This window comes from Protopterus annectens, chromosome 11.part0 (genome assembly GCF_019279795.1).
Source record: "Protopterus annectens isolate FY-2018-M chromosome 11.part0, PAN1.0, whole genome shotgun sequence".
Taxonomy (NCBI): domain Eukaryota; kingdom Metazoa; phylum Chordata; order Ceratodontiformes; family Protopteridae; genus Protopterus; species Protopterus annectens.
The window spans coordinates 15518157-15540854 of NC_056745.1; the positions used below are offsets into that span (position 1 = coordinate 15518157).

At 41.4% G+C, this 22698-nt stretch overlaps 1 protein-coding gene across 1 annotated transcript in view; it reads left to right on the forward strand.

Moving 5' to 3' along the window:
• The window catches only part of LOC122815128 (gastrula zinc finger protein XlCGF26.1-like), a 197480-nt gene that overhangs the window by 59206 nt on the left and 115576 nt on the right, over positions 1-22698 (forward strand). The window contains exon 2 of the mRNA XM_044087382.1: positions 20877-21003. Coding sequence (XP_043943317.1) covers positions 20877-21003 — 127 coding nt within the window. The remainder of the gene's footprint in view (positions 1-20876; positions 21004-22698) is intronic.

Consider the following 22698-nt stretch of genomic DNA (forward strand, 5'->3'; position numbering starts at 1 on the left):
ATTTATATAGTCACACTGTGCATCAGACACATACCTTCATATCCCTGCATCACACAAGTAAATATTATACGTTCATAGGTTGATACTAGGCTGTCTGCCCTTGGGCATGTATAAGCCTAACCAGAGTGTGTTTGGCTTTCGCCACCCTTTTAGATTTGTAAACTGTGCCTTTGAATAGTAGGTCACAGAAGATAGCCCTTCTATGGTTAGTTTTTTGTGCCTCTGTCTCACAGGGATCCAGAAGAGATCCCTGGGGTAAACTTACGATCTCCCATCCAGTCGTCAAGATTTCTCTTTAAGAGGGTTAGTGAGGGGCTCTGCCTAACTTGGACTGGAATTCTGTTCCAGTGTGAAGGGAGTCTCTGGGATATGAATCTGTCCCTCCAGCATGTCCTATTTATTTCTGTGCTGAGGTTTAAGTCTCTGGAGCGTGTAGCTCTAAGAGATTTGGATTTTCTGAGGTGGAGCATGTCCATTAATTCTTGGTTGGACATGGCTTTATAATTCAGGCACAGATCGCCTCTGAGTAGGCGGTAAGCAACTGAGTAGAGCTGGAGTTTCTTTAGCCTAACTGCATAGGGCATCTGTTTGAATCCTTTGATCCTCTTGGTGAGGTACTTTTTGGGTCTTTCCAGTTGCTGCAGGTGTCGGGTAAGGTACATCCCAAATGGGGCATTGTATTCAATTATGGGCCTGATGAGTGATGAATAGTGGGGCACAATGACCTCTCTTGATCTAGTTGTGAAACCTTTCGTGATAAAGTGGGCTATATAGAAGGTCTTTCTAACCACTTTGGCAAGGTGATTGTCAAAAGAGAGATTACTATCTACTTGGGTCTCCGTCTCCAAATCCCTAATTACTTCCTCCGTATTTAATGGATTACCTCCTATGTGGTAATCTGTGGGCACTTTGTTTTTCTCAAAGGGGATGACTATGCATTTTTTGGCATTTAGCTTCAGGCCATGGCTCTGGCACCAGTTATCTGTCTCTGTGAGACCCTTTTGGAGTATGCCTGTGTCAGCCGGAGAGTCTATTATGGTACCCAGTTTGCAGTCATCTGCGAACTTGGTCAGCCAAAGTCCTCCCGTGTTTGCCTGTACTTCAGAGAAATAAATACCGAATAAGAGAGGTCCCAGGACTGAACCTTGTGGGACGCCACTTGTGACTGGTTTAGAGTCTGACAAGGCACCTGCAATTCCGACCATGTGGTTTCTATCCCTGAGCCAGTTTGCAACCCATTTTGTGACATAGGGGTTGATATTTAAGCTGGTGAGCTTATTTATGATGCCTGAGTGGGGTATTGTGTCGAAGGCTTTTGCGAGGTCCAGGTAGGCTGTGTGGACTACCTTCCCTTCTTCTATGGCCCTGGTAACTGTTTCAAAGAAGTCGACCAGGTTTAAGAGCAAGATCTGCCTTTAACAAAGCCGAATTGAGTAGGATCCAGTGTCTGCAGGTTCCCGATGTCATTGTTTGAGTTCCATGATGATACGCTCCATAGCTTTGCAGACCAGGCTAGTCAGGCTAATAGGGCGATAGTTTCCGGGGTCCATTGTGGCACCTCCCTTGTGGAGTGGGACCACTGTTGCAGTGCGCCATTCCTTGGGTACATATCCTGTAGTAAGGCTGAGTTTGAACAATGACTTTATGTGAGGGTTAAGTTCTTCTTGTACCTCGTGTAAGACGCAGCCCGGGACACCGTCCGGTCCCATTGATGCTGTGTTTTTTGCTTTGGAGAGGGCAGCTCTCACCTGTTCATCTGTGATGTCTGGGAGGCTACACTCTGTTGGGATGGAGATTTGCACTTTTGGGGGGGGTGGGGGGGAGAAATTTGCACTGAACCTGTCTGCCAGGATGTTGGCAATGTCTGTGGGTTCAACGTATTTTTTATCATTTTGCACTAACTCAGAGCATTTCTGGGATTTGCCCTCCAGGTTCCTGACATAACTAAAGAAGGCCTTGTGGTTGCCTTTAGTGTCGTGCAATTTTTCTTTCGAAGCTGGCCTTAGATGATTTTATGTGGGATCGTAGCGTCTTGCTAGTACTGATCAGAGATGCCTTCACTTTTTGGGATTTTGCTCTATCATGTAGTAGCTTTCTACTTTTGTTATATAGCTTATTTATGGCTGGGGTCCACCAAACAGGTCTTCTGCCTTTGGAGGAGTGAGTCTTGGTTTTATTTGGGATGGCATGATCCATACATTCCTGTAGGTGTCCGTAGAATGCGTTTGTAAAGGATTCAGCGGTTTGAGCCGTATTTTCCACTGGCCTGGGGGCTTTGAAGGATACCACCTCAGTTTTGAGAAGTGTGAAGTTTGCTTTTGAGAAGTTCTTCACTGTGGTTACCTTGGCTGGGGGTGGGGATAGGATATGGATGTCCAGTGAGATATATTTATGGTCTGACCTTACCAGTGAGGGGTATACCTCTGGTGTGGAACATTGAGTCCCTATGTTGGTAATGACCAGGTCCAATATGTTTTCCCCTCTTGTGGGGGAGGTGACCAGTTGATATATATAGTCACCCTGTGCATCTGACACATAGCTTCATGTCCCTGCATCACACAACTACATATCAGACACATAGCTTCATGTTTCTGCATCACACAGTGCATATTAACTTATATAGCCACCCTGTGCATCAGGAACATAGCTTCATGTCCCTGCATCACACAAGTACATATTAATTTATATGATCACACTATGCATCAGACACATAGCTTCATGACCCTGCATCACACAAGTACATATTAATTTATATAGTCGCCCTGTGCATCAGACACACAGCTTCATGTCCCTGCATCACACAAGTACATATTAATTTATATAGTCACCCTGTGCAGCAGACACACAGCTTCATGTCCCTGCATCACACAAGTACATATTAATTTATATAGTCGCCCTGTGCATCAGACACATAGCTTCATGTCCCTGCATCACACAAGTACATATTAATTTATATAGTCACACTGTGCATCAGACACATAGCTTCATGTCCCTGCATCACACAAGTACATATTAATTTATATAGTCACACTGTGCATCAGACAAATAGCTTCATGTCCCTGCACCACACAAGTATGTATTAATTTATATAGTCACACTGTGCATCAGACACATAGCTTCATGTCCCTGCATCACACAAGTACATATTAATTTATATAGTTGCCCTGTGCATCAGACACATAGCTTCATGTCCCTGCATCACACAAGTACATATTAATTTATATAATCACCCTGTGCAGCAGACACATAGCTTCATGTCCCTGCATCACACAAGTACATATTAATTTATATAGTCACCCTGTGCAGCAGACACACAGCTTCATGTCCCTGCATCACACAAGTACATATTAATTTATATAGTCGCCCTGTGCATCAGACACACAGCTTCATGTCCCTGCATCACACAAGTACATATTAATTTATATAGTCACACTGTGCATCAGACACATAGCTTCATGTCCCTGCATCACACAAGTACATATTAATTTATATAGTCACACTGTGCATCAGACACATAGCTTCATGTCCCTGCATCACACAAGTACATATTAATTTATATAGTCACCCTGTGCATCAGACACACAGCTTCATGTCCCTGCATCACACAAGTACATATTAATTTATATAGTCACCCTGTGCATCAGACACATAGCTTCATGTCCCTGCATCACACAAGTACATATTAATTTATATAGTCACCCTGTGCATCAGACACATAGCTTCATGTCCCTGCATCACACAAGTACATATTAATTTATATAGTCACCCTGTGCAGCAGACACATAGCTTCATGTCCCTGCAACACACAAGTACATATTAATTTATATAGTCACACTGTGCATCAGACACATAGCTTCATGTCCCTGCATCACACAAGTACATATTAATTTATATAGTCACACTGTGCATCAGACAAATAGCTTCATGTCACTGCATCACACAAGTACATATTAATTTATATAGTCACCCTGTGCATCAGACACACAGCTTCATGTCCCTGCATCACACAAGTACATCTTAATTTATATAGTCACCCTATGCATCAGACACATAGCTTCATGTCCCTGCATCACACAAGTACATATTAATTTATATAGTCACCCTGTGCATCAGATACATAGCTTCATGTCCCTGCATCACACAAGTACATATTACTTTATATAGTCACCCTGTGCATCAGACACATAGCTTCATGTCCCTGCATCACACAAGTTCATATTAATTTATATAGTCGCCCTGTGCATCAGACACATAGCTTCATGTCCCTGCGTCATGCAAGTACATATCAATTTATATAGTCACCCTGTGCATCAGACACATAGCTTCATGTCCCTACATCACACAAGTGCTTATTAATTTATATAGTCACACTGTGCATCAGACACATGGCATCATTTCACTGCTTCGATGACGAGGAAGACGGGGGTGTGGTACTGGTATCATCACTTGCACAGGGTGTTGTGTGAGAGTGCAGTAGGCCTAGGCTGACCCAATAGGTTGAAAGCATATGTGTGAATCAGGAAGGGTCGCAGGCAAGTTGGACAATGGAAATGTGCTGTGTGTGTCTGTAGGTAACTGAATTTCACAGTGGTGTGTGAGTGTATGCGTGAACACAGTCAAGCTCAGTGCTAGCCCTACATTTGTGTTTGTTGGACAGCTTTGAGCCATGCATGGTAAATCTGACAGTTCACCATCTCCGCCCCCAAACTGGGTCTTCCAGGAGTTGCACTGGCACCTCCATGTCCAAGGTCAGAAGCAGTGCTAGTACCTGATTGTGATTGATGTCTTCTGGGACTATGTCCTCCACAGGAACGCCCAGGACCATAAGCTCATGGTCTGCCACATCTTGGTGTGGACAGCACACTCCCCTCTTGAGCACTGAATGTACTCCCACTATGGAAGCGTGATTGTGCATGGCCATGAGGACTGTCTGCGGATGAGGTTGCTGACCTACATCTACAAGTGTGATGCTCTACTCCAACCAGACATTTCAGCACAGACAATGTGCATTCCAAGACAGATAGTCTGTGATCTAAGACAACCTTTTTTCCACTGCATCAGTGAAATGATTCAGGGTGTCACCAATGTGGTGGAGTCCGTCATGGATGTCAGACTGTTCTTCATAAATAATCCTGCATGTATGTCTGGAGTTCCTTTCAGAATGTGCCTGTGCCTCCATGATGGCCTGAAACATATGCTGATTGACCCTTGATGTGACACCTGCAACAGGTGGTGGAAGGACAGCAGACTTCCTATGAGATCCCCTATCAGTCTGCCTGTGTGAAACCTCACCAGCTTTCTGGCTATGGCCAGTGTCTACACTCACTGAAGCCATAGGTGTAACACTTGTCCTGTTCAATGTACCCACCCTCTGACTGTCTAATATCTGTGCCTCCGGGGACTGGGTTTGTGTAGCCATACTGACTGTGTAAAGTCACAATGAGGGCAGAAGAGGGCTGTCAAACTTTTTGGCAAATTCACTCCCTGAAACCTCCACCTGTGCCTCACTTTGGCCACCATCATCATCAGAGTCGGAAGAGACACTGGCATCAGGTTGTGTAGGGGACACAGACCAACCCCCCTGGGCACCTGTGATAAAAGAGGGAAACGTAGTACATTAATACCTACACTTTTATGTTCTTGCAGTACTATGTTGCAATATATGTACAGCTGTATACACTGTTGTCACTATTACATACCTCTTTAAAACCCAACCTCATACAGTAGGACAACTGAACATTACTTTTCCTACAAACAGCTGTAGTTACTTGTAAATAAAAGCTCATTACACAGCAATCTCATTAGCAACAATGAGGTACACTGTTGACATTTGTGAAGACTCTGCACAGTTGACACATATGGCAATCTGTAATGTCCTGTCATTACTGCCACATATATCAGTGTGGTCACACCTAGAAGGCATAGGTATGACTCTAACATGTGTAGAGTCAGAAAATATCTATGCAGTTGGCAATCATGCCAACAGTACAGCAATCCAGATAGCAGGCCTGGGATGACACTTTAGGGAATACATTGCTGTAAATCTACATCTGTAGCAAAACAGTGTCATGCTTACCAGGAACAGGACCATGGCCTTGTCCAATACCTGATGGACCTGTGAAAAGTTGAGGGAGAGGTAATGTAAGTACCACTGCATGTTGCAGTATAACAAGTTAATATGTCCATATATCTCACATTTACAGTAGCTACTGTGTTAATTGTTATGTTGGTCAAAATCTGAGCATGAGTTTCAAATTGCAGTTAAACCCCTCTCCCCAAAGAACAATGACCTGACACCCACGTAAAAATATGTACACCCTGACACACTGAATGCTACAGTATTCCAATGCTGATCAAACTAAGCTTACCTGGACACTCTTCTGATGTGGAAACTGTGGCACCCACATCCACGATGTACAGTGTGATGGATGCCTGTGAGCTGTCATGTGTTTGCCAGGAATGCCTCAGTGGCTGAGAGTGGTTGTTCTGCTGCAGCCCCTCCACCACCGATGACACCATGATCCCTGGCTACATCTGCTGCTCTTCTGTATGCAGCATTAATCATGTCTGTTCCACGATGTAGGACCTGCTCATATGTCCTGCTCTGATGACCTATGGCATTCACGTCATGGACAAAGTCAGCTTCCAGTGCTGTCCACTGTTCCCTGTTTTGCTTCCCCCTGGACAGTAGGTGTTCTTGGTGTTGATGGAGGCCTTCAACTATTATATCATTCTCTGCATCCATGAAAGGGGCACTGTGTCTGGGATACATGTTTCCTGAAAGACAACAAAGTGGGAACATGTCAGGATCACATACATGGAAGTACACAATGCAGAGTTACAAGAACATAATGGCTGTCAGTATCCACTGCTTGATCACACATGTATTCCACAGTGTGTGCAAACATACTAAGCATATGGATGCATTATTATTAGTGATAGCTTTTCCCATGTGTGCTATGACAGATACTGCTGTATGATCATACACCCAACACTGGAGTGTATTGTAGTGTGACCCCTAGGGGCAACCCCCCGATAATATGTCAAAACATCAGTGCCAAACAAATAGTGTGCTATTACAACCACTATAAAGGGACATTCCCATGAGACCAGTGTGCCACATTGACAAAGAAAATTCTACCCTTGATGTATTGTACGTCCTCTGTAGGTGTAACAAACGTGGAGGTCAATGACCTGTCATTATTACAGTTGTAAGAAAGGCTTAATGCTGTAATCCCTGTTCCCCTTATCCTGTTGTAAACCAAAAGGTTATATACCAGATGGAGTACAAAACTCCTTTGTTGATATATAAAGTTTCTGGCAATGCATTTACTGTGTGAAGAAAATCTCATACAGACTGATTCCCCATAGCCAGCTGTTTGTCTTTTTAACCTGCTTTTTATTACCAGGTGATTGGCTCTTAATCAATATGTGATTCTGAAATGCTAATTGCAGCCAACAGAGCTAATTTGCAGTATAATCAGCCAATGACATGCAACCACTCAACAAGATATAAGGCCTTCATGTAGATTAGAAGCTCTTTCTGATATGTTGTGCTGGACATTACTGGGGTCAAGAGACTATGTCATCACAGAGGGTAGGTCTGTATCAGCTACTTTTACATAGAAATGTGTATACTACAGGCTGTAGCTGCTGCTGCAGGCAATAGGCATAGGCAGAGAGTGTGAACACTTTGGAGGACAATAAGCTATAAGAGTAACTGTGGTAGTTGTGTCAGCCTTGTACAGGTAGAGCCAGAATGAGGGTACCCTTTCCACTCATATTAAGGCATGTGTTTAAGGTAAGTATGTTCGGCAATGGTATCACTAACAGAGTACTAGGCAACATGTTTGTTGTGTCCTTGAGAAAAACGGGGAGGTAAATATAACATTAAGTCAAGCATTTGGGCAACTGTCAGGCCATGTGCTGTAGTGTGGTACTCATTTGGAATGTGTGTGCTGTCAGTCCTTGTCATATGTGTATGTTAGTTATGCAGCTGTGGTAGTCAGTGTTGTAATTATGAAAGGACTGTGTCCTGCACTCTGATATTAGTGGGTCTGATTTGCATTACCTGAGTTAAAATCCTCTGTGAATGCATATTAATACATAACCTGACAATTGATGCACGTATAGTGCTGCTATAGGGATATGTGGTGTGTTCCTATCTGCAGGCCTGTGACTTCCAAAAGTGAAAAGTAAACATTTGGTTTGGAATGCATTGTGTGGATAAACGGTGCATAACTCCGTCATTAATTGTTGGCCTTACAATAATGTAATTTAAATGCTACACACCAGTAGATTTGAACCCAGGAATGTGTGTGGCAAAAGTTACTAATTGCATAGAATATAACAGACTGAGCTACTAAATCACTGTTACAGCATGTGTATGTGTCAAGATAAAAGTGCACAAATACAGACTATGACATACTTTTTTTACATCCATCATTAAGTGAATGGCTTTATGTGGATGTATTTCTCCACCAGAGTCCCAGTTGAACATGTATGTTGCCATTAATGTTTTAGCAGGTGTATTTCTCAATGTTGTTGATAAACATGCACATTTACCTGCTATTAAAGGCCACACTTACATCCATTATTCAGTGTCTGGCTTTCTACTGGTGCACTCTTGTACCAGTCTCCAAGGATAAACATGCACATTTACCTGCTATTAAAGACCTCACTTACATCCATTATTCCACGTCTGGCTTTCTACTGGTGTGCTCTTGCACCAGTCTCCAAGGATAAACATGTACATTTACCTGCTATTAAAGACCTCACTTACATCCATTATTCAGTGTCTGGCTTTCTACTGGTGTGCTCTTGCACCAGTCTCCAAGGATAAACATGCACATTTACCTGCTATTAAAGACTTCACTTACATCCATTATTCAGTGTCTGGCTTTCTACTGGTGTGCTCTTGCACCAGTCTCCAAGGATAAACATGCACATTTACCTGCTATTAAAGACCTCACTTACATCCATTATTCCACGTCTGGCTTTCTACTGGTGTGCTCTTGCACCAGTCTCCAAGGATAAATATGCACATTTACCTGCTATTAAAGACCTCACTTACATCCATTATTCAGTGTCTGGCTTTCTACTGGTGTGTTCTTGCACCAGTCTCCAAGGATAAACATGCACATTTACCTGCTGTTAAAGACCTCACTTACATCCATTATTCCACGTCTGGCTTTCTACTGGTGTGCTCTTGCACCAGTCTCCAAGGATAAACATGCACATTTACCTGCTATTAAAGACCTCACTTACATCCATTATTCCATGTCTGGCTTTCTACTGGTGTACTCTTGCACCAGTCTCCAGGTTACACTCTCATTTTCTCCATTACTCTTTCAGCAAGTTTGCGTGACGAGGCGCGATGCTCAGCTCTGCTTAAACTCACTTAATGACTGTAACTTGCAGTTATTATATTTTGCTTAAACGACCTGTTTTAATTAACGTCTGTGTGGTGAGACATGTGAATGCAGTGCTCTGCAGGTGTGATGATCTTGGGGACAGGTTTTATTTTGTATGTGTTTATTATCATTTTAAACACATATATCAATATAGCTCCATTTAGCTGAGCTTAGCGATGCTGCGCATTGTACAGCTTCTCACAAAAAAAACTTTAAAGAAAAGAAAAACGAGGAGATAAGAAAGTGGTGAAATGGGATGCAAGCAGGGGGGAAACATAGTGAAAGGCAGGTAGGTATATGCAGGAAGGGTGTAGGAAAGAACCATAGCTATCCATTTTTTGTACAGCAACAACAGTGCACTTTGACAGAATGTGTAGATGACTTTGGACTCTCACCCCCAGAAAGAGGGGTGAGGACAACATAACTGCATTGTCAAGCCAGTTGGACCAAATTACATGTGTCTAGTGGACATGTGTGAAATGAAGAGCTATGTATAGGATGATATTTTTTTAGGGGGACAGGTGTCTATTTTTTTAAGGTGAGAGTGGAATGTTGGGGAAGGGGCATAGGATTGTGTGGAGGAAGGAAGTTGGGTAGGTGAGGAATCTTTTGCTGACAGACAAGACAGCAGACGGGGTGGTTTGTGACACAAGAGGGGGTGAACACCTTGGATGAGGAGGGTGTTGTGGAATTGCAGTCCTATGTGACTTCACAAGGTAGCAGGATGACTCAAGTCCCCACCCATGGGACTGTTGGCACTGCTCCATCACTGCCCCGGGGGTGGCAGTGGTGGAGGCTGGGCTCAGGGGTGAGTCTGCCCCACCAGGGTGGCCAGCATGCTCAGAATCTGGCGCAGGCATCGTACAAACCCATGGTACATGATCCTGTGTACCAAAAATGGCAGTTCAGTTCATGGGTGACAACTCCCCCTCCACCACTGCTTCTAGAGGGGAGCCTGTCCCCATCCCATGGGGTGGAACTACCCAATGCTGCAGATAGTGCAGGGATAGCAGATGGGGCAGCACCAGTCTGGGTCCCAGACATGCTGGGGCCTGGTATTATGGCCTGAGGAGACAAGGTATGTGGATCCAAATACATATTAAGGTGTATTATGTGGAACACAACATTAAATAATGTAACAGTAAGTATGTTAACAGCAAGCCAGTATGAAATTACCCATAAGGCCAGCAAAACAGTTAAAATATATTAATATTAAACAATAATAATAAATAACAGTAATAAATTAAAGAAGTTAAGGGGTGGGGAGAGAGAGGAAAACATACCATTATTGATGTTGCAGAGGATATCCCTAAAAAGATCACTAATACATAGTTGTACAGGTGTGCAGTGTCGGTTGTGAGTACAGTGACTACAATTCCTCTATAGATGATGTAGCACATAAGTACCTCTAAAGCTGTTACCATGGGACAGTGTGGGTCAAGCACTAAGAAGTGCAGGTACACAACTGCACGGAACTGTTTCATATAATCTGCACGTGCATGACTTCCAAGGTGTTTTATAAATGGATTTGACAATACATTGCATTCCAGGTAATCATTTGTCTGCTAATCATGAACCAGACAGATTGGGCGGTTGTAATTACATCACGAAAAATCATGACAGTTGTGAGGTATGTTTGTGTATATTAAGTAGACTAGACAGCCATCATGTGTTAGTTGGCAGGCATGGGAGTAGAACTCAAAAGCTGTGACTGCAGGAGACATCTGCAAACAATGTAACAATTGACTGCAGCAACTTAGAACAGACATGCAATGAACACAGCCCTACTGCAAGTATTGTTATGAAACTGCAGTCCTGCTTTACACTTTATTGGTGTTGCTGCTAAGTATCTGTGAAATATACACACGGTATCTGCCCATAAAGTGGACTACCTCACCCATATACTTTCTGTTCCTGGAATGGGAAGAAATAGAGCAATATGTCAATGAAAGTGAGCTGGAGAAAGCCTTGAACCATACAGTGGGTTGTGCAATACATTGTTCAAGCAATTACGTTTACATTACACAGTTATTGTAGTTTTACAGTTGACTGCAGCAACATTGCAATATACATGCAATGCATATAGCTGTACTAAAATTATGTTATGACACCATAATCTTGCATTACAACTTATTGCTTACTGTTACTGGTATTGTTTAATGGTTATTGCACTACAGTTTTTATTGTTTATTTATTGCACTACAAATTTTATTGTTTATTGCACTGCAGTTATCATAATATAGCCATACTTTTATTTATTTATTTGTTTTATTTTACCTTTGTTGACCGGGAGAGTCCAACTGGATAACAAGTCCATTTTCAGTGGAGGCCCGGGGAGAAAAGCTCCAAGAGAACAATTTTTTTTTTACAAAACATAGTTTTAAGGACAGACTTTTAACATACAATTTCCATAGAAAAGACTTTGACATACATATTAACTAACAGATAGGATGCATTTGTTCTCTACAATATAATATTACATTTTAGAAGATATTCCTAAGTTTATGATTCCTGTGATAGATTTACTGTCAGAGTAAAAACAGAGAGATGAAGAATAAGGCTCTGAGAGAGTAGATTATGCTCGCTGTAGTTGAGAAGGATATCAAATTGATTTACTATATGTCTTCACCTGGTTTTAGTTGAGAAGGATAACAAATTGATTTGCAATATGTCTTCTCCTGGTTTTAGTTGCTTATGGAAAGCACAGCATTGCTGGGGTAGTTTTCCCTAACTCCTGGAGAGATGGGATGAGCAGTAGATTATCAGTCCTAAGTGGGTACAGTACTATGGTTGGCTTAACAGCATTGCTTAAGTTAGGTGAAGTGTTCTAGTAATACATTAGCCAGGGGGGGATACAGGAACACAGTCGATTATTCAAAAAGTCAGTTTTAACAAGTTTCTTGAACTGTGATGGGGATTTGTTGTCAGTTATGTGGGCAGGAAGGGGAACTTTGGACACCTGGATCTAAGAGGCCAGGGATGGGCATGCGCCAGACATATGTAAAACTTACCACACTCACAGCTCTTCCAGGCCAGACACCTGGCATGCGACTGCATGTCACGAGCCCTGTTAGCTGCAGCTGTTGGAAGAGAAGCACCCCATTATGCATACCAGTTTTGCACAGATTCAGCTTGTATTTTAGTAAAGTAGTGGCAGAAATATGTACATATGTCTGGGGCATGCCCATCCCTGGCCTCTTGGACCCAGGTGTCCAAAGTTCCCCTCTTTCTATGCTTCAGGTCATCATAGTGGTCACAACACTATTCACCAGTGTGGGGGATACCAGTAGCACTGGTGAGTTCCCTGGCTAATCAATCCCAGGCCTCAGCTTTTCATTCTGAGCCCTTGTAACTACCCTGCAACAGCCTTGGTTCATAATTGCTTACCAGGAACCCAGTAAAAACCCTGGACTTCAGCACACTGCATCTCTGCAGCTGAAAGCTTGCACCCTCTCCAACACCACCTGGCATACCAGTAGTTAGACAGACTCCAAAAAAATGGTGCAGAATTTCTGGCCTTAATATAGACTGTTTTCCCACCCTTACACTTCATACTGCAACATTCAAAAAAGCACCACTTTGCTTGGCATTGCACAAACCTGCTTAGCGGATTTTCGCTTTGCTGAAACTCGCATGACCATTAACCATGTTTAAGCAGTGCTTAGCACCACACAGCTCTTGTCAGTCTGAAAATTTTGTTTGTAAAATTAAGCAAAAAATTAAATTACATTAAAAACTGGTATGAGTGCTAGGGACTCAAACCCAGGACCTACTAAGCTGTAAGCTGTGACTCTACCCATTTAGCTACTTGGATAGTATGTAAACTAGTATACCTTTACATACTCTACTAAGCTACTTCTTAGTATTGCTAAGCACAGCACTGCGCCGCACAAACAGGCTTAAACAAAACCAGACACATATAATTAATTACACCTGGTTTCTATTTTTGATGTGTAGCAGGTGTCAGCTGTATATATCTAAATGCAGCTTAGCACTGTTGCACTCCATGCCACGCAAACAGACATAAAAATAAAAAAAATTAGAAAATTACAACACAAAATATTAATGCACAGCAAATTTCAACAGTAGCAAAGTACATTACAGGGAGTCTCACCCTGTACATAACATCTGACCAAGAATTGTATGGAACTCACTACTAACATTAGACTTAGACCAAGCCGTAGACTACTTCAACACTTTCACTAGCATCCTCATCATCTGCACCCATTAGAAGGATCAGAGTCAAGGTAAACGATGCCCCATGGCTAAGCAGGGACACAACAGCCCTACTAAAAGCCAGAGATAAATCATGCAAAGCCTGGAAAAGAGATAACACAAACCTATCCAAACAAAACTACCAGAAACTAAGAAATCGGGCAAAAAGACAAACCAAACTCGATAAACAAAACTATTTCCTCAACAGCCAGACCAAACACACAAGAGACCCACAAAAAGTCCTGGCATGCCATCAATCCCCAACTTAACCCAGGCAAAACATCCACTCCAACAATAACACCACAAACATTGCCTCCCAATTTAACCATCGCTTCATTGAATCCATTCCATCATTATCCTCTCAAATCTCCAAAACCTACCATTCAGACACTCTTACCCAACCCCTTAATAATATCCCCTCTTTGACCCTCTCATCTGTCCCTACCACTACAATTAAAAAACTCCTACAAAAACTCAAACCTACCACCCTTGCTGCAGACAACTTACTACTTAAAAATAGCAGCTGAATCTCTATCATACCCTGTATCCATCCTTATAAACCATTCCATACAGGAAGCCTACATCCCAAAGTTATGGAAAGTATCATATATAATCCCTCTTCACAAAGGAGGAAACTCCTATGACTTCTCTAACTACCGCCCCATAGCCATCCTACCTCCTTATCCAAAATGCTTGAGAGGTGTATTCACTCCAAAGTTATGCAATTTCTGAACTCTAACAATCTCCTTTCACCCACACAACACAGCATCCAACAGCACCATAGCATTACAACCGCTCTCCTGTCTTTTACAAATACCGTTAACCTACACAGAAACAACAACAACTTTGCATCAGCAATATTCCTAGACCTAACCACGGCATTTGACATGGTGTCACACACCATGCTACGGGAATCCATGACCTCCCTATCCTTTGCCCCTTCCACTATAACATGGTTTAAATGCTATTTGTTAGATAGACAGCAGTCTGTCCAATGACAAAACACACTATCTCCCCTACTTCCAACCACCATAGGAGTTCCACAGGGTTCAACATTAGGCCCCCTACTCTTCTCCATATTTACTAACAGCCTACATACCGCCAATCAACATGCCTCACTCATACAGTATGCAGATGAGTCAACTCTCATCTGCTCCGCACCATCAATCACTACCCTTCAGAAACTCACTCAGGAATCCTTCACTTCAGTGGAAAACTGGATTACCCATATCTAGCTCATCCTAAATCCCAACAAGACCAAATTACTCATATTTGCTCCCAACAAGACTAAAACTACCCATCAACTTTTTACAATCACACCCAAGAACGGTACTAACATCTCCCCATCTGACCATACCAAACTCCTTGGTGTAGAAATCAACAACAAACTATTGTTTGATGTCCATATCTCACAAACAATCAAAAAGGTCCACAAAAAATGGGTACACTATATAGACCCAAAAAAATTCTATCTGATCAGGCACGAATTACACTTGCCCAAACATACCTACTATCCACCTTCATGTACACCGCACCAATCCTTACCCACACAAGAAAACACGACCTTGAACGTCTTCAGTCATGCTACAATAAAGTCTCCAGATTCACTAATAACTCCACCTGTAAAACACACCACTGTCAGGCACTGCGAGAACTTAAATGGCTAGAACTTCCATGGCTACTCAACTATCACCAATTAACACTTGCATACAATATTTTGAACTATCTTGATAAAACCCCATCTCTTAACCTACTACTAACCAAGTACATATCAAATTGCCCTCTACACTCTTCTGAAAAAACACTCCTCTGTATCTCTAAAACAAATAACTCCACAGGAAAAAAGCCCTGTTCTCCCACAACATAGCCAGAAACTGGAACAAGCCCCCCCCCTACTCTAACCTCTGCACCTTCAATCACCATGTTCAAAAACTTTCTCAAAGTGCACCCTAATGAATCAATGGTTATGCCCATGCATCACATAATAACCCCTGTTTCATTTTATAACAAATAACTAGCTACTTACATCTCTGACAATCTGCTACAGACTCAGGAATCAACTACAAACCAGAAATTGTAATTCTTCTTACTCTATGCTCTCATTTAAGACTTCCTGTTTTCTATATAATATTCCTGTATGCTGTTTTGGACTGTGTAACATATGTTTAATGTTTTGACCTTATTGTAATTTGTACGGAGCTTTTCTCCCCGGGCCTCCACTGTAAATGTTCCTGTGTCCAGTCGGACTATCCTGGTAAACAAATGTAAAATAAAATAAATACAAATAAAAAAAATAAATCCACAACCACAGGATAGCTTCTACACTTCTCCCTACCTGGAGTCAATATCTCTGTTACTATGCTCTCTCTCGGCAGCGTGCCATGATTAATATGTATGGCGTGCTGCCAAGGGGGAACCGTGGCCATGTACATGGGTACAATCCATGTAGGCTCTACACTGAGCCTACACAGAGTTTATTGAATCCTGGGTTATGACAGAGTTTTTAAGTGTCTATTAAGGAGAAGCTAGCTTGATTTGGCAGGTTCCCAATGTGTTAATGGATATTCTAATCTAAACATCCTGTCCAATTTCTTGCCAGCCATCTACTGAGTATAATACGTTTAACAAGAAAAACTTAATCTCCGTTACTGGTGGTCAGTTAAACTGACCAGACTTTATAAGAATAAAACATCAGACTTTCAAATTATTTAAGAAATACCAAACTCAAGAAAAAATTTTAAGTTAAACACCATTGTCAAGAAGTAGCAGGTGGTTTGGAATTTGGTTCCCGTAGTACGTCTGTTTATAGGTAGACTTTACACCAAAATGAGTCACTTAGACTGAGAGCAGGTTTTGGAATCAGGGCAGACTTACAATGAGACCAACTCATTTAGAATTTGTCCCATTGTCTGGTGAAAAAATAAAACATGAACAATGACTGGTTAGTGGTAAGCAAAATAATGCTATAAATACATTAATGATGTTACTAGTACCAGAACAGTATTCATTCTGTTGTTATAAATAGGATGCCAATATATATATATATATATAATTCAAATAAAATTGCCAAAGAATTCAATAAGTATTTTTCAAATGTAGGTGATATTCAACTATTTCTCATAAAGTACATGAAATATTGATTGAATGCTCTGTAGTCTTATGTCCTACAATTCCAGGTGAGATTACTGACACATCTGTTGATAAAGCAGGTAAAATGACTTTATGGGGATTGATAACATTCCAGCAAAATTAATATCTAGAATTAAAAACAGTGCAAATCTTATTTTGTATACAAACATTAGCAGGTTGTTAAGGAAAGGTTGTTTTGCAGAGTCTTGGAAAAATCCTCCATCATCCAGAGTCATAAAAAGGTAACAAGCAATAAATACAGAATTATAGGTCTAACAGCTTGACATCTCTACTGTGTAAATGGTATGAAAGATGTATGAAATGTCTCCTTAATAACCCTAGTTATAGTCGAAAACTATCTGGACATTCATCAGCATGGTTTACACCTGCTACGTCCACACTAACAAATTTGGTTGAGTTTTGTGATCAAGTCCATCTAGCTACTGGTATAGGACTACATGCTGGGTCCTCTGGACCTCACCAATGCATTTGTTGTACTGTCACATTATACAGTTATAATGACTTTAAAAAAAGCATACGTTTAATTCTTATTTGATCTATTGGATTACTGATTGGCTGGCAGGTTGAGATTTATTCAAACAATCTACCAATAAGGGCATGAGAATCACAGGGCTCTGTTCAGGGTCCTCATTTGTTAACACTTGTTTTCTCCATATTCTCTATTTTGAAATCATATTGGATTTGCAGGTACACTGGTGACTGAAAATCGGTTTCCTGGTAGTTACCAAAGAACATTATGACCTAATAAGCAAGTATCTAAATGAGATCTCATTATGGGGCAATAAATATGATCTGAACTTTAGTAAGCCAGAATGCCAAGTTATGTTCTTTGGGAATCATATTTTAAGACCGCAGATAATTTTAGATGGCTCTGTGCTATCTGAGGTTAATGAAAATAAAGATCTGGGACTAACTACATCAAATAATCCTTCTGTTTTATGAGACATATGTAAGGCCTGCTTTAGAGTACAACAGTTATTTCTGCATTTACTCTAGCATGCAACTTCAAAGACTTGAATCTGTTCAACATTAGCTTACTAAATGGATTCCATCAATGTACAAATCTCAGCCTACACTCACTGCGTCACAGACACTTTCATGGTAAAGTCATCTTAGCATACTCATCACTTAGGGATGTAACCATTTGGGCACCACTGAGCCTAAACACACTGGTCTACGAAACGTATGAACTTATGTGACACCTGACTAAATGGACAGGTCATGGGTTTCAGAAAGGCTCACCACAGTACAGAAAACTTTGCTTAGCAGTTTTCCTCTCTGATGTAACCTGGATGATTCTTGCTACAGCGGCATGCAGGCAGTAGCAATAGCATAGACAGTGACCTTGCCGAGGAAGCTGCATACTAATGCAGCTGTTCTGAGGACTGGTTGATAATAATTAGCCATATGCTGTCCCACAGAGATGGCATCAGTGCTAGAATAATGGTCAGGACCTACAAAGAGTGTATGTATATCCGTTAACTCCTACAGACGGATAGTGGTCCATAGCATGACTACAGGTAGGGACAGCAGAACCATCCATGAGTGTAGGTGCATATGCAAAGTACATGTGTGTGTGTGTGTGTGTGTGTGTGTGTGTGTGTGTGTGAGTGTGTGAGTGTGTGAGTGTGTGAGTGTGTGAGTGTGTGAGTGTGTGAGTGTGTGTCTGTGTGTCTGTGTGTCTGTGTGTGTGTGTGTGTGTGTGTGTGTGTGTTGAGAGGTATGCACACAACTGCAATGTATGGGCTGGTGAGAGGGAACACTAGTTTGATCAGATCTAACTGCAGTGCTCGATTCAGAGACATGTTAATTACTGGTTATTGAGGTGTTTCTGAACAGGAGATTATTGCTTTTGCTCTGATTGGCATTCATGAGTTGGTCAATTAGCACTGACAGCAATAATCTCTCTGAAACTCAAGGAGGAAGCCCTGAAAGTTATTTTGATTTTTAAACTGTTATGGAAATCAGGGGTATTTAGTTATAGCATTGCTGACATGGCGATAGAAATCTGCTTTACAATTCTTAGATTAATATGAGTATATAGATGTCCTGTGACTTGCACATTACCGGGATTCTTTGACATGCAGTTCCTTCTAATTTAATACTTGGGTTTTAAACTTGTTCTGGCAGTCAAGATGCAGTAACATTTTCCATGTGATAAATACTTTTTGAACATGTTTATTATAAATGAATAGTTTTAGTTGTGTTGGTGAGAGTTTTTAGCTCTATAAAGCATTCCTAGTTTTTGATGAGTTTTTCTTATGCAATTCTGTAAATGCAGGTCGAATTTAAGATCCTTTTCCACTAGCACCCCTAATAATTTGCAATGAGAAGTGAAATCAGTGGTTCTCTTACTAAGACAGAGAACTTTAATTTTTTTTTCGTGAAGGAGGGATTGGAGGGAAAGGTAAGGTAAAATAGGGTTCAGCATAAGTTGTGAGTTATAAAGCCATGTTTAGTTGCTGTTAAAGCTTCCTGAGTATTTGTTTGGAGATTTGCCATGTTATCAGATATTCAGATGAGTGTGGAGTCATCTGTATACTGTATTAGGGAGGCCTGTTATGTGGATGTGTGGAAGGTGTTGGTGACAATGTTAAAAAGGAGGGGACCAAGGATAGAGCCTTGTGGTGCACTGTTTGTGACCGGAAGGTATAGAGAGATAGTACAGGGCCATTTTACTGACTGATACCTATAGGACAGGTAGCTTTTGGACCACAGAAGTGTGGGCTGAGAGAGACCTAATAAGGGCATGTGAAGTAGAAGTTTGCTGTGACAAACTGTGTGGAAGGTTTTCACACGTCTAGAAATAAGGAGACCCGTTTGCTGTTATCTCTAACTTTATCGACAGCATCTGTATAGGTTAGCAGTGCCATCTTAGTACTATGGGAAGGACATAAGCTATGCTGTGTAGGGAACAGGAGTTCTTCCTGCAGGAGATAGTTTAGCAATTGTTTTTGAATACATTTTCAAGTGTTTTGCAGAAGGGGATACGACTATTATAGGTCTAAAGTTAGCAATGTCTGTTGAATTTCTGCCTTTATGCAGAGGGATCATGTGTCACTTTAACCAGAGAGAGGGAATGTCGGATTCCTGGACTAACCTATTTATAAGGATTGAGACAGGTTAGGCAATGCTATTGGCTGCTGTTTTAAGGTACCCGTGCTCATGAAGCAGAGCCTGGTTTCAGTTTGTTTGAATAGTTTTATATCAGATGTGGGCACAGGTTTGAAGGTGAAAGTGGATGTGGTGATACATAGCTCTTGGACATTTGTTTTCTGATTGTATTGTAATTTACTTTCAAACTTTACAATACATAGACAGAAAATATGTATTATCGACAATGCTTGACTTCAAAACTGGTGTTCATGTAGTGATGTAGGATATAAGGGAAACATCTTTGTCACTAGCAGGTGCTGAACTGTGCATCATTCTGCAGTCTGGGGTGAAGGGAAATTGATTATCACAACAGGATCTGAACTTTACCAGCTGCTATACACTACTGTATGGGGAACAATTTTATTAGTACCAGCTTGTATATAGCAGGAAGTTAGGGGAATATAGTTCTTGGGTGTCACACAGCGTTACCCAGGTTAATACTCTAGGATGTAAGGGGAATAATTTACAGTTATAGAGCTCTGTGTCTCTTCCATGCACTAAGCTGTATGGAAGAGAACAAATGTATCTTTAACAATGCCTAAGCTGTACTAAGCTTTCAGGCACTGCAGTGGTGGCAGCTGAGTTGTAGTTAATATTCAAGTTACAGAGCATCAGAAGACAGCTTTATCACTGGTAATGACCAAACTAAACTTTTGTTCTGTTGATTAAGGCATGTAGAAGACTATACCTGTCAGTGGAGGTTGTGGCCAGGAGAAGGTCCTTGTAACTCAGATAATGAATGTTATCATATAATGTGCTGTATTATAGTGCGAGCTGAGAACAAGACAAAAGTGGACCATGAAGACATACTGCAATTAGAAAATAAAAGTTAAAATTAATGTCTTAGCCTATTTTTTTTATCAGTGCTTGTTAATTTGTTCTGAACTGAGTTATTTTTATAGTTATATAAAGAAGAAGTAAAAAAGGTCTTCTGTCTTTCAGATACCAGAAGCATTTGAAGATGTCGCTGTTGACTTCTCAAGAGAGGAATGGGAGATGCTGAGCAAAGAGGATAAGGAGATTTACCAGGAGGTGATGGTACAGAACTATGATCACATGGTCTCAGTAGGTAAGGAATATGGACCCAGACCTGCACAGGGGGGTGATGGCACAGAGCTATGATCACATGGTCTCAGTAGGTAAGGAATATGGACCCAGAAATACATGGGGGGGGTGATGGTGCAGAGCTATGATCACATGGTCTCAGTAGGTAAGGAATATGGACCCAGACCTACACAGGGGGGTGATGGTGCAGAGCTATGATCACATGATCTCAGTAGGTAAGGAATATGGACCCAGACCTGCACAGGGGGGTGATGGCACAGAGCTATAATCACATGGTCTCAGTAGGTAAGGAATATGGACCCAGACCTGCACAGGGGGGTGATGGCACAGAGCTATGATCACATGGTCTCAGTAGGTAAGGAATATGGACCCAGACCTACATTGGGGGGGTGATGGTGCAGAGCTATGATCACATGATATAGGTAACTATGAAGGGGGTCTCAGAGCTGCACAGAGAAGTCATGGTACAGAAATTCGATCATATGATATCACTAGGTGAGGAAAATGCTACCATAGGTACATGAGGATGTGATGGTACAGACCTACCAACATGGTGTCAGTTGGTAAGGAGGAATGTTCCGAAGCTACAGGGGGAGTTGTCAATATCACCATCATTGTCATCAGCACTTTTTTTTCCCATTTTCTACATGGCGTCTGGTTTCATCTCAAATGTCGCCATCTCACTGTCTCTCGATTCAGTGCCACTCTCCTACCTTCTTGAACAATCATGCCTAACTGTTGCAGGTCTTCTCTTACACAGTCCATCCTTCTGTTTGCTGGACACCCTCATTTCCATAATCAATTCTCGTTGACCTTCTCTGCCTTTGGAGCTCCTTGGGCTTCTTCTATGATGTTTTAATTTCTTTGTTTGTCTCATAGAGTGCATCCTACCATCTATCTCAGGTACTTCATGTCTGTCACCTCTAGTTTCTTCTACTGCCCTACCTTCACTGCCAAAGCTTCTGTAAAATACAGTCATTCTGGTCACACCACTGTTTTGTACAATTTACTTTCTAGCTTCTTTGGCATTCCCCAGACACATGCTACCCCTGGCATTCCTTGCCAGTTGGCTGCAGCCACTCTGATTCTAGCTTTGAGCTCCTCATTCAGATTTCCTCTCTCCACAGTCTCCCCTCCCAGATACTTGAGGCTGTTAACCAGTTCCAGTATTTTTTGAGCTATAGTAAACAACGACAAACCAGGAATTCACAAAAACCTCACCAAGACAGTGCTGGATACCAGAAAACTCAAAGTACTAAATGCTCCAAAACTTGCATAAGCATTCTTTTATTAAAAGTACTACGAACAATCCAAAGTGCTTTCATTCCAGTAGGAACCTCTTCAGAACTCAATTACCATAACATTTTTGCTGTTAAAATAGGTTAGTAAAAAACACACACCCATCCTTTTAACCAATAACAATCACTTAGGGCTCAATTGTTTCAACTTTAAACAAGAGCTAATGGACACTACCTCATTTAATCCAGGGTACTGGGTTGCATTCAACTTAATTTGCCGTTTTAATTCACAAAAGTTAAGATGTTCATCAACAACCCTGCCCTGCATATCCTTGTCTATCTTACTTATAATTAAAAATCCAAAAACATGATCTGTGTTGCAACTCAAATGTCTATACAATACATTAGTACTTTTTTTTTTCTTGATATCCTGTAAATGCTCATATATACGATTGATTCTT